This window comes from Echeneis naucrates, chromosome 7 (assembly GCF_900963305.1).
Source record: "Echeneis naucrates chromosome 7, fEcheNa1.1, whole genome shotgun sequence".
Lineage (NCBI taxonomy): Eukaryota > Metazoa > Chordata > Actinopteri > Carangiformes > Echeneidae > Echeneis > Echeneis naucrates.
The window spans coordinates 15,476,724-15,489,704 of NC_042517.1; the positions used below are offsets into that span (position 1 = coordinate 15,476,724).

General features: G+C 41.8%; 1 protein-coding gene across 2 annotated transcripts in view; it reads left to right on the forward strand.

The window, feature by feature from the left end:
• LOC115046143 (cadherin-4-like) overlaps positions 1 to 12,981 on the forward strand; it is a 226,126-nt gene that overhangs the window by 206,969 nt on the left and 6,176 nt on the right. Inside the window, exons 11-14 of one of the 2 annotated variants that reach the window (XM_029506308.1) lie at positions 419 to 675; positions 5,780 to 5,922; positions 11,055 to 11,294; positions 11,575 to 11,811. In XM_029506308.1, coding sequence (XP_029362168.1) covers positions 419 to 675; positions 5,780 to 5,922; positions 11,055 to 11,294; positions 11,575 to 11,811 — 877 coding nt within the window. The remainder of the gene's footprint in view (positions 1 to 418; positions 676 to 5,779; positions 5,923 to 11,054; positions 11,295 to 11,574; positions 11,812 to 12,981) is intronic. The other variant, XM_029506309.1, reaches the window with a different exon arrangement.

Below are 12,981 nucleotides of genomic sequence, written 5' to 3' on the forward strand. Positions count from 1 at the left end.
GTGGCCCTTCAAGTGCTAAAAGCCCCTGACAACAAACACGACAAAGTGAACATGAATAACCGTTTTATTGCAATCTAAGCTTTCTTCTAGCCGACTCTGATGTATCTAAGCACAGATCCAGGGTTGCATTCTTGTTGACATACACACAGCAGCACTGTTGCCGAAAGAATGGTGTGATTGTGGCCCAGAATAATAATAACCCTGCTATAATAACATGTAAACATGTTGACAGAGACTATAACTACAAATAATAGTGTTACTGTAGTGTTGAAGTATATTGGTAGAAATAATCCCCAACGTTATCCCTGATGCTGGATTTCACTATCCAAACAGTATGGCTGAAGGCAATTTAATATTAAAACACCTGAATTCTGAACCTCCTGTCACACTTTCATTAATTCTTCCTTTCCTCTTCCAGCCAGTAGACTTTGAGATGAACCATGCCTTCATGCTGACAGTGGTGGTGTCCAACCAGGCCCATCTAGCCAGTGGCATCCAGTCTTCGCTTCAGTCCACAGCCGGGATCACCATATCTGTCCAGGATGTCAATGAACCCCCTTACTTCCCCACAAACCCAAAACACATTCGCTTTGAGGAGGGCGTCCCTGCGGGCACCAGCCTGACGACCTTCTCGGCCTCAGATCCCGACCAACTACAGATGCAGCAGACAATCAGGTACTGAGCGAAGACAATAGATCACTCTGCAGAGTGGGACTCCTCATTACTGTAATTCTGACAGTTCAACAGCATGCCATTAGTTTAATTTTCTTCTGGTGCAAAGTCATTTAGATTCGATTAGATAAAGTTTATTAACTATGGCCAGTCTCTAGGCTGAGCAGAAGTATTGTCTGACTCGGAGTCTCGCTCATAAGTAAAAGCTCGGCAGGAATCCCAGCATATGCACTGCAGCAAGCTAAAAAGCCTCTTGGACAGGTTCCATGTCAGTGGTGAGAGGTCAAAGTTCAACAAGGGGCCTATATTTTGGCATAACCCATCCCTCAAAGTCTGAGTCTGCAAAGTTTATGAGCCACTGGAGAACTACGAGTAAGGGAGGTAAGAAGGTTAATAGGGAGCAATAGCCCCAGGGGTAATGAGAAGTGTGTGCATTCTGGAGATTGCATGAGCATATGTATGCAGGTGTGTGCGCGCACGCACAGACACACACACGCACACAAACAGCAAGCAGCAAGCAAGCGCGAATGAGCAGAAAAGGTGGAAGGAGAGAGGTGAATAAAAAGAACAGCTGGCTTGAGCCCAAACATCTGACACAGCATTATGTCCACCTGCAGTGTTCTTTCTCTGTGATAAGCCTCTCTGGATTTTAAATGTAAACCAACCTTTAAATGACCAGCAGACCTTTTCCCATTCCTGCTGTCGGTCTTGAGAGTAGCAGTGAATACATTACTGCCTATCAAAAGCAGAGATAATATATGAAAAACACTCCACGGCGATGCCGTAGTCGTCTTGATTGCGATCGCACAACTGCAAGATTGCATGCGCTTCCACTTATGACACATGTTGAGTGTCCTTACAGATTATTGTGAGTGCATTGGGATTGAGTTGATAACATACCAACTCTTCCCAGCCACCCCGCACTCCAACAACTCTCCTTCCTTCCAATTTTCTGTGAGTAAAGGATCTAAACAAATTTCCCAGCTAATTTTGCAGCAAATTAGAGTAAATTGGGTGAACATTATAATTTAGATAGATGCCAAAGTTACCAGCTGGGCTCTCTCACGTTCTCTGTCTTTCCCTTCTTTTGTCTTTGTTTCTCTCATCCTCTCTCCCTAGTGAATTCACTTTGACCTCTGGGTTGCCTCCCTGTTTTTCCATGACCAGTGAAAGATTGCAGTTCTGTACATCTCGGAATTAGGTTAACCTTTGCTTTGCACCGCCAAGGTTTCTTTAGCAGACATGAACTAAATCCCCTTCCTTTGCTCTCACTTGTTGAGAAAGCGGAGGCCTTTAGAGATGGCAAACCCCCACCTCAATCTTTCTGATCCATCTGGAAAGAATCACTATCAATCCCTCCCACTTCACGCCAGTTCCACAAAAGGTGTCTATTGAAGACTGTTATGCAAGAGCATCAATCTCAGTTGTTAGCTTTGTCTTGTCTTGATCCTCATTATAGTGGGGGGAAAAAAAATTGAAATTCAGGGTTCAATTCATTCTTTCCAGTCAGCTAAAGCCTCTGTGGTGTTTGCACCACCTTGTTAAACTTGTTAAACTCATTTGCTAACTTTTAGCATACAGAACTGATTTGTATATACTTGAAAACCTCATTAATTGGGTGGCTGACGGTGTTTGGAAGCAGATACAAAAATGTGTTCTGCAGCACACGGGTAGTTCTTCATTACACCAATACACTCACAAGATAAGGACACTCCACCTGTGACTGTATGTGGAAGTGCATGTAATCTTGCAGTTGTCTGATCACAATCAAATGACTGTAGTTACTGTCACTAGTCGGTGACACGTTTATTTCTATGGGTGAGACATTTGTGTTTGACAAAACTGCTTGTGCCACATATAATTTATGGTGCATGTCTTCGCATATGACAAAGAGCAGTACATCTTCATAAATGAAAGCTGGGAGAGGATATAGCGGGAAGTCCGGAAGAAGGTGAAACAAGACCTAAGGGACTGCGGAGGGAGACAGAGGGGACCTGTTGATGGTGAGCTGACTTCAGATCAGGGATCGAACTTGACAGGTTCTAATCAAAGGAGCTACCGACAGTGTGCTGTTGGCTTGTGGAGGCAGGGATGTGTGCAGATGGAGGAGGAGGAAGCGGGAGGCATCATGCATCACCTGTCAGATATCTGACAAGTAAGGTCGAGACATGGGACTGGAGACACTGGCATAAATAATTACCCAAACTGCCTTGGCTAAGCTTGAGACATACATTTTTCATCCTCAGGGTCAGGGCTTTGAAAAATAAATGTCATACCTCTCCCAGCTGCGTGCTAAGATCACTAACCTGCCAGGCCTAATCATATATCCAGCCGTACTCACAAACCAACCAACTCCCAAATGAGAGAAACCTTCAGGTTGAGGTAAAAAAAAAAAAAAAAAAAAAAAAAACATTGGAAAGAAGACATTGGAAGTAAAAGTAAAAAAAAAATCTCATAGTAGATCCTTTGCCTCCTTTACCTTTTCCTTAACCAAGAAGCATTTACCTTTCCAAGAGGACGGAGAAATTGGCAATTGACTTCATTAAAAAGTTTGAGACGGGAGCTACCAATTGCGCCACAGTAATGCCGTTGACAGTCGGGACTTGTTAACAAAAAGACAGTGCCTTCACTGAAATTATTCTAGTGGTCTGAATATCCCTGTTTTTTACAGGGTGATGTCTGAAAAGCTAAAATGAGTGAAAATCGTCGTACAGAGCCAACTACACTCTGTCCTAAACTTATTTGGAGTTTTATTGAAGAACAAGATTAATGATATAGACGACAGTACGTTCTCTGTGTTGGAAATGGGCTCAGCTCCAAAGATGTTCATTTAGGACTTCATTTGCATCATACAAGGTTTATTGCATCTGCACTGAGGGCTGTTTAGGAGACTTAATTAAAGTGTGGTGGTGAACAGAGAACTCTGCTCTGTGAACAAACCTTTGTGATGTGGCTTTTATTATCACAGAGCACCCATCAACTTGTGTTATCATGCAGTGTGCTCAGAAAAAAAAAATATATTTTCAGCTGTATTTTATAGCCCATTATTGGAAAGGAAGTCAAACACAGCATTTTCTCCTCCCTGATTTTTTTTTTAAGCTCTTCTTTGTCTTTGATATTAAACAGTCAGTTAATCCAAATTACAAAACAAACAACAAAAAAGATATTCTAATATCTGTCTAGCTATGCAGATAATTTCGGCTTTATTTGACTGAGTCGTATGATTTTTGCTTTTGAGATTTCTCCCTCTCTTCAAACACAGGGGAGGCTGATAGAATTCCCGTTGTCGTGCTGATATTTGAAACAATAGTTTGGCATCCTCGAAAATGTGTTTATTCAAATTATTGCTGAAAGCTAGATGATGCTGCCATGTCTGTTGGCATATTGGTAAAATAGGAAGCAGATGATTTCAATTTCAAACTATTCTTTTAAGAAATTAACCAGCATGATTTCTCCACTAACATTGGCTTTTGTGTTTTGGTTGAACTGAGCCTTTAAATTTTTCCCTGCTCAGGAAAACATGCTTTTAGTCTTCCCTCACCTGGAATGACAGAAAATATTTCTTTCAGTCACAGCAAAGAGAGAGAATCACTTTGGCATGGCAAATCCAACAGTGATACAGTTGGAAAGAGACTAACAGTAGGTGTCAAGTCAGTCTTAATGAGGACATTAAAACCAGATCATACCTTAGAATGTCACCCCTCCCAGCCTCTCGTTCCTCTCCCACCTATTCCAAATCACTTCCCTCACCCATTTATTCTGCCTCCCTACAACGAGGGACCCACTGCAGTCCTGGTGGTGATTTCACAGTTCGTCAGTAAGTGGCTATGTCCTTGACTAGCCTGTGTGAAACCATCTAGAGTGGGGGAATGTGATCTCTGCCATCTATTTCCCTGTGGCTGGGATGATGTCCACTGCCTGCTGGGAAAAATCCCACTGACCTCACTGCAGGGGAGAGATTATGCTTCCTGTCTACCCCATCCCCCTCCCCCCTCCCAATGTCGCTCACCCCACCTTGCTTCCATTCTCTTCCATGTAAGTAGAAATGCAGATCTGAAATTTTATCAAACACATAAACAAGTCATCTGTATACTGGCAGTAACCTTGCCCTATTTCAATAACTATAAAAGCAAGGAGATCAACTCCATTTCAACTTGGATGGATTTCAAAGCTGAGTGTAGACCAATATAACAACATGGCCTTTTTGGCCCAAACTGACATTCACCTAGTAAAATCAGATTGATGCAGAGGCGTTGTTGTATAAGGCCAAGGTAGCCATAGCCATAGACATACACGTATGTAAAGGTGTTATTGCAGTCAGAAGTGGTGGAAAGTGATGAATTCTGTGTCCCAGAGAGAATGGGAGGAGGATGAGAAGATGCGGAAGGATAAGGAAATGTATGAATACAAAACCACAGCAATATGAGGTGAGGCGGCATGGGTTGAGAGAGATCAGATAAAACTGAAAGCGTGGAAGAAGCTGAAAGCGCCAAAAAAAAAAAATAAATAAAAAAAGGAAAGAAAGAAAGAAAAAAACTGAGAAACAAGAACAGTTCGATCAGTTTGAGATTGAGATTCAATCCTGAAGATGATCCCCTTCTAGTTCACCGCCCTTTATCCCATGGGTGTGTACCCACCTGCTACCACATCCACTTTCCTGTTCAATCAGTTACTCCCATTCTATCATCCGGGTGATACAGTTTCCCCGTATTTCCACAGGAATATTTGCAAACATGCATGCACTAAAACATCCATTATTGGTGGTTTAGCTGTCCTCAGCATAAAGAAGTCCTTCCTGAGAATAAGTGTGCGCCTCACACACACGCACGGGCAGCTCCAGCAGTGCTCGACTGGGAAGGTAATTGACTCCAATCCCTCGTACATGTGAGTGAAAAATTAGGTGAAATTGACCGTAGGCTGCAGGCTCTGGAGGAGACATCAATGAAGAATTAAACCGTGTGAAGGTCAGGCTGTTGTGATTTAGTGAGTGAGTGTATATACAGGCGTTCTAAGTGTACACAGATGCAAAAATACATTTTGTAATTGCTTGTAAACACAGAAACCTTGGCACTAACTACCTCATTGATTTCCCCTTTTATGTCTTTAGGTATTCAAAGCTGACCGACCCAGCAGACTGGCTGTCTATCAACAGAACCAACGGTCAGATAGTGACCACGGCCATGCTCGACAGGGAGTCCGTCAATGTCAAAAACAATATTTATGAAGCCACATTCCTGGCGACAGACAATGGTAAGAATACTCTTCTTTGCTCATCTATGCATTTCATTTTCCAGCCAATTTTGGTATCTCTCTTGGTCTTAATTCCGAAAGATGTGATAACAAAATGAAAGTTAAAAAAAAAAAAAAAAAAAAAAAAAAAAAAGCACCATATATGTAATGGCTTTTGCTCTAGCAACTTCATAACTTACTAAAACACCTTATGTAATAATGTATTGCACATTTGAGTCATCTCTGTGATTGCTTATACAGACATTATCAAGCTGCTTTCTATCCCTCAAATCCACTTGCAACTCATTATTTACAACTTGGGCATTATGATTTATAAAGGAATGTAAGTTGTTCTTGTAAAAAGAGGAAATAAATGCACCAAACCAAAACATGCTGCTTTAGCTCGTTTCGCTGTATTAGTGATTTGCACTTTGCACGTTTTTAACTCCGAGTAATTATCGCACAGGCTCACAGAAAAGAAAAGTTCTGATCAGACCATTATAAGGGCAATGTCACGTTGTCTATATTGTGTATACTCTGGGCTTATCCCTGGAAAGTAATTTATTCCAAATGATTGGCAGACCTTAGGGTAACTGTTTTTCTGAAATGACTTATAAATGGTTGTAATTAAAATAATAACAATAATAATAATTACTTTGAGGCAAAGAGTTGATTTTAGTGGAGTGAATGTCTATCATTGCTGTGTAGAAAATGACAGTTTAAAGAGAGAAATCTTTAAAAGGATGTAACAGAATCCCAAGACAGTCTTTGCTAGTTTTAGACCAACAGAGTTGACATTATCCAATCCCACATCAACGTTATTCATAAATTTGACCGTGAACGGCTGAACTTGAATTGCAGGTCTGCAGAGACGTTTTCTCTATTACGAGACCCATCAGTGTTGAACCGAAAACGTATTTAACTTCAAATATAAAATATAAACTGCCTAATGTTGTGACTTGTGCTGCTGCTGGTAGAGCTGTTTGCACTATAGCCTTTCGCTCATCCCCTCAGGGAGCACAGAGCTGCTGCACACGCAGGCTGGGATTGGGTTCACTGGCCAGTCACAATATGGTCACTAGAATCTGAATGTGGAAGTGTCAAACGCTGCACCATTATAATAGTGATATTAGTCTGCTGTGAGAAAAAGAGCAATCCTTGTTAAACCATATTTTTGAATTGGATGCTGCTGTTAAAATGGGTATGGACTTACCTTAAATGTAATTTTGTCACTTTTGGTTCAGACTTTGCCCTTTGGACTGTTAAAATAGAGCCACCAATCTTAAAGTTAGGCTACTTCAGTTAATAAAACAGCTTAATAAAAATGAAGAAATCTGTGTGGATTTGGAGGGCTATAAGAACTAGGAAGCAGCATTCACAAGTAGCACAGCTGGAAATTCCTGGATTTCTAAAATTATTGATCTCCTCTCCTCTCCTCTCCTCCCCGTCTGTCCATGCCTGCCTACTCCATCCCCTTCACACACTTCTTGTGGCTTATACCATTTGTTCTGCCTTTGACTTGAAGCTCAAGTTTAACTGAGGACAAACTCACAGCAAACAAATAAGTTCCTTTTCTCCAAAGTGGAAGTGAGTGAGTCAACTACAAAAAAGGAATCCCTTCTCCCTCTCCAATTGCCTTATCAGAGACGTGCAGTGCACTGGTGTGTTTACCTTAAGTTGAGCTGGCTTCGAAATATTGGTGTATTTGTAGTTTTAAGCCTTTGTGAATGCACGGGAATATGTGCGTGTGCGTGTGTGTTTTACACATTTATTAGCAGTGATTGACAGCGTCAGACACCATGATGTGTAATATGTTGTGATGATGGGATGGAAGAGGCATTGGGATTAGAGGTTGGCATCCTCCTGTTGCGCGGACCTCACGAACATCTCTTCTAACCCGTGTCTCTCTCCTGTGTGTTTCTTGGAATTCTTAATCATTTCCATGTATTACCTATTTCCCCAAAGATCGTTTCTCACCTGACCTCCCTGAAGTGCATCATAAACACGCATGTTACTTTTAGGCATGATATTATGACTCTCAGTTAGTCCAAAAGATGAAAATCCAAGTTCAAGTTATGTGTGTGTCCGTGTTTGTGTGTGTAGATCAGTCTTACTATGTGGGCGTTGCTGGAGTGCCAGCCGTCATAACATGAGAGGGATTATGGTAAGAAGTACTATGAGACAGTAGGGATAGTAGGGCAGGGCATGGAGAGATGGTGACAGCATGGTGAGTACAAGTACACTTCTACTGCTCCCGTATCTCTGTTGACTGCTTCAGACCTTCCTGACACACTCTTTACCTTTTCAAAACTTTGCCATTGTTTATGTTTTTGTGCGCCCTTCAAAGAACATATGGTATACTTGCTACAAGTCTTTTCAGCACGCCTCACATCTCTGAGCCACCATCAAAAAAAAAAAAAAAAAAAAAAAAAAGGGGGGGGGGGGGGGGGGGGAAAGGAGTTAATACAAATCCTTTTGAGGAATTTACACAAACATAATTATTTATTTAGCTGGTTAAAACCCACATAATTCTCCTATCAGCTGTGGCAAGCTGCTTCCACATGTCCCCCATACATGGCTGGGATTAACAAACTAGCAGAATGCTGCAGTAGTGTGTTTGTGTGTGTGTGCGTGCCAGTGTGCGTGAACCTGTGTGTTCATCGGTGTGTTTATGTTTCAGTACATAGATGTGCTGAACTGACATATAAGAACATATTCTTTATGTACAGTCTTACAACAATGCACATAAAAGTAGCCTTTAAGGATACAACTGTAGGATAATGTTGAGATAATGACGATCAAATAAATCGCTTAAGTAAATAGTTTGGATGTGTGTGTGTGTGTGTGTGTGTAATGTAACTGGAGCAGCTGTTTCAAGGTAACATTGTCCTATAAACTCCAGAATATGTGTTTTAAATCGTTGTTCAATTACAATATGGATTGATGTAATCATAGTAACCCTATGCTAACACACTCTGGATTGATCACGTTTGATATATATATTATACTATTTACTTTATATGTAGATAGTCCAGCTTTGAATCAATGTAAGAATTAAGTGAGCTGAAATAGTTTACTCATCACTCACTCATATTCTACATCTTATCTGTTTCCGGGCTGCTGGGGGGGGGGGGTACTGGAGCCAGTCCCAGCTCACATTGGGCCAGGGCTGGGTAGTGAAGTAGATGATAATTCTCAACAGCCCATTTTTACGAGTCTCCACTAAATGTGCACACATCTCTACACGACTGTAAACTCGGCAATAACCTAGCCCTTACAACCTTCACAAATAAATTACTTGTCGGCAATCATTCCCCTGCAAGCCCTTGTCTTGCAAAAGTCCACCAGAACTCTGTAGTGATCACTTGACTGTGACATTCAAAGTAGTGCAGGAGCATTTTTATGTCACAGTCTCAATTGATAATCGCATCTTCTTCAATCCAGAACAAATGCGCCAATCGGAGAGAGCTCGAGCTGTCAACGGACCCACTGACAGCCCTCCGTCGTGAACTGCGCCTCACTCTTCATGTGGCGAATGTCTTGCTCTGTTGCCATGTTTAATTGGCAGATCTGTCAGCTTTGCATAAATCTCTTTGTAAATTACATCGCCCTTATCTCATCCCAGAGATGGGCCCTTGGGTCGCCTGATTTTCGATGGCTCAGCCAGTGGGGCATGGAGGGGAAATGGCTCGTAAGTGGAGGCAGCTAAGGGTCGTCACCCCCTGACGCACACTCAATAAATAGCTCTGAGCTTTATACTGCTGAGCACTCTTTTTTTTTTTTTTTTTTTTTAGCCTTTTTTCCTCTTCTTTTGAAATGGTTTCGCTGTGCCGCATTTTCATACCGCGCATATGTGTTCATGCATTCCTCTCATTTCTCTGCTATCTCACTCTTGATTGCTTGACGCGTCTATTCTTTACCCTCAGTTCTCTATTAATACTGTTGCTGACGGTCTGCTGCTCAGTTCAGTTAGTGGCTTCTAAATTGTCTGAAACTTAGGTGTGTGTGTGTGTGTGTGTGTGTGTGTGTGTGTGTGTGTTTGTGTGTGCACCAGTGCATGGTATTACAGTCCAAGGCTGGAACATTATTCTAGTGAACCAGCACCTGCAATGGCTGCCTGCAGTCAAATCAACACAGACTCAGGTGCTTTGATGAGTCTGTAGATATTTATGCAAGACAGTATCACAACTCTCAGAGCGCTACAGGAACAAGTGCAACATTTGCACCTCAGTGCATAAAATAAGACTGTTGGTAAAATTCTATACATACTCAATAAGCTCAGTTTGTTATAATAGTAAGATCACATTAAGTTGGGGAAAAAGAAGGTATTGAAATCTCTGTAGAATAAACCAAATATGTTACATGGATGTAAGTTTATTATGAATAAAATGCATGTGCCTGGCTGCTACGATCTGCAATGGAAAGCCACTACTGCTTTCACACCACTATACTTACTAAGTGATGTTGAAACGTGAAGGTCCTAATTATCTTAAGAGTTATGGAGCAACTCGTGTTCAAGAGGGCTCGATTATCTGTGGACAGGGAACATTTTTGTTTGTGTCCAGTGTGTCGTGGAGATATCCTCTTAAAAGCACTTATGCATTTATGAGAGTCTGAATGCCCAGTTCACCTTTCAACAAATACAGGGGATTGTTAATATTGCAAACACAGGGACCTTTATCAACTGAATTATAGATGACACTCGTGGACTCGCGTAAATACACACAGACAAGGACTTGTTTGATTGCGTTACATTCATCATTATTCTACGTAAACCTTCTCTGGGCTGTTAGATGTGCTGCATCTGGATCGACTGTGATGGGTTTGATTTGGCTGTAAGGCTGAAAGAAGAGCCGGAGAACACGAATGTCAGAAGTATTTTTGTCAAGAGTGGAATTCTCCCTCAGCTCTGCAGCAGCCCTCTCTCTAACATGCCCATAGTAAATAAACATTATTCCTTCCAACCCCTCTTTTTTTCTTTTTTTATCTCTGTTTATTATATTTCATTAATTGCCTCCTCTCTGCGTGCCTTCCCCTTCCGTCCCTCTTCCCCCTCTATCATCCCTTTCACTGCACACTTGTCTACTCGTGTCATCTTTTCCTCTCATCGTGATACTACTTTTTTTTCTTTTCTTCTCTGCCTCTGCTCTCAGGCTTCCCTGCAGCCAGCGGCACAGGCACGTTGCAGATCTATCTGATAGATATTAATGACAACCCCCCAGTGCTGATACCCAGGGAGTCTCAGATCTGTGAGAGGACGAACAGGAACGCCAATGGTGTCAACATCACTGCTGCTGATGCTGACACGGACCCCAACGCTGGACCCTTTGTCTTTGAGCTGCCCAGTTTCCCCACCAACATTCGACGCAACTGGACCATTTCTCGGATTAGCGGTGAGGTGTCAGCATATGCGCGCAGGACCAGGGAGAATAAAAAATTGGGTTGTTTTTTTTTTTGTGAAACTGTTTTTGTTCTGCATCAATTTTGTTATTTCACATGTCTTTGCACTTTTTTGATTTTGTGACTTTGCTACATTTGTCATACAGTGACACACATCGATGTTCAACTGTGTTCAAATCCTCATGCGGAACCAATTTTCGAAAAAGGTTTTGGAACAATAAGCGGAAAGAATACTAATATGGTACATTCCTGTTCTCTTTCCTCTTCACACAGGGGACTACGCCCGTCTGGGTCTGCGGTACCAGATATATTTGGAGCCGGGAGTGTATGAGGTCCCTGTTGTTGTGTCCGACTCAGGAAACCCTCCGTTGTCCAATAAGTCAGTTATTAAAGTGAAGGTGTGTCCCTGTGATGAAAATGGAGACTGCACCACCCTTGGGGCGGTGGCAGCCACTGGCCTGGGAACCGGAGCCATCATCTCCATCCTGATCTGCATCATCATACTGCTCAGTGAGTATCGCCCAGTGACACTCCACCGCTCTCAGTCATGTCACACACCCCACACGCAAACATACAACGTGAAAAGTTACAGCCGCCTGTGATTGACTTTGATTTCCCTCTAAAAGTGAAGTTGAGGCTGCAGCCATTAAACATTCACCAGGCTATGATACAACAACATGAACAATACTTTGTATAATGGATGAATGTCTCGACTGTTAGAATCCTCTCCAAAATCTCTCAAAAAGACATTTTTGTCTTCTTTTCCTGGTAAGGTGGATATCTGCAGCTATTTTTTATTTTTTTTGCCTGTGATTCATTCTACTGACTGTCTACAATACATAAATATAGCCAAGTCCTACAGACAAATTATCCCACAGCTTTGAAATTGCTCCAACATACTTTAAAACATAATATTGAACGAAAACAATCAATTCTAGTCAGTAATACTTCAACGAGCAACTCAAGCTTTGGAGGAGACCCATATTTATATATGATATACATATATTTCATTTCTGACTGTTTAATCAAGTAAAATACACCAACTTCTAAAATACCTTCAAAGATGGCACATAAACAACCAAGTTACGAATTAATGAATTAACAATGATAAAGCTTAGAACAAACACTAATTAAAAAAAAAAAAAAGTCAGAAGAGAAGAAAGAGGTGCTTCGGATCGGACTGTGGACAGTGTTGAACTGACTGGGCAAGGGTGAGAAAAGCAGCCTCTCTGTGTCAAACTTACATGCACTGTGGCTCCATCCGTCACCAAGAGGTTTTGTGGTGGTATAATTATATCATGCCACTGTCACCAGAGCAGCCGCAAGGGGTAAACATTGGTTGTTTGTTGTCGGCAGTCTTTTCCCGTCAAGAATAAAGGGAGAAATTTTGCTGGAGGTGCTTAAAGTCTTTGCTTAACATATTTTCCTCTTTGCCTCGGCCGTACAGTTTACTTTTAAGCACCATCCTCAATGTGTACAAATGAACTGTAATCGTCTTGGTGACGCGCTGCGCTTTTACTGTGTTGATTAGATCATCAGATCAAAATGTATACTTGTCCTGTGCTCCGGTTTGAACGCCTCGAAAACTGCCGCCAGCCTTCCCCGTAGTTGGTACGTTATTCATGTGACACGGCTAAACTAAGATGGTGGACCATCGCGAGCGTGTTAGCCCACTGACGC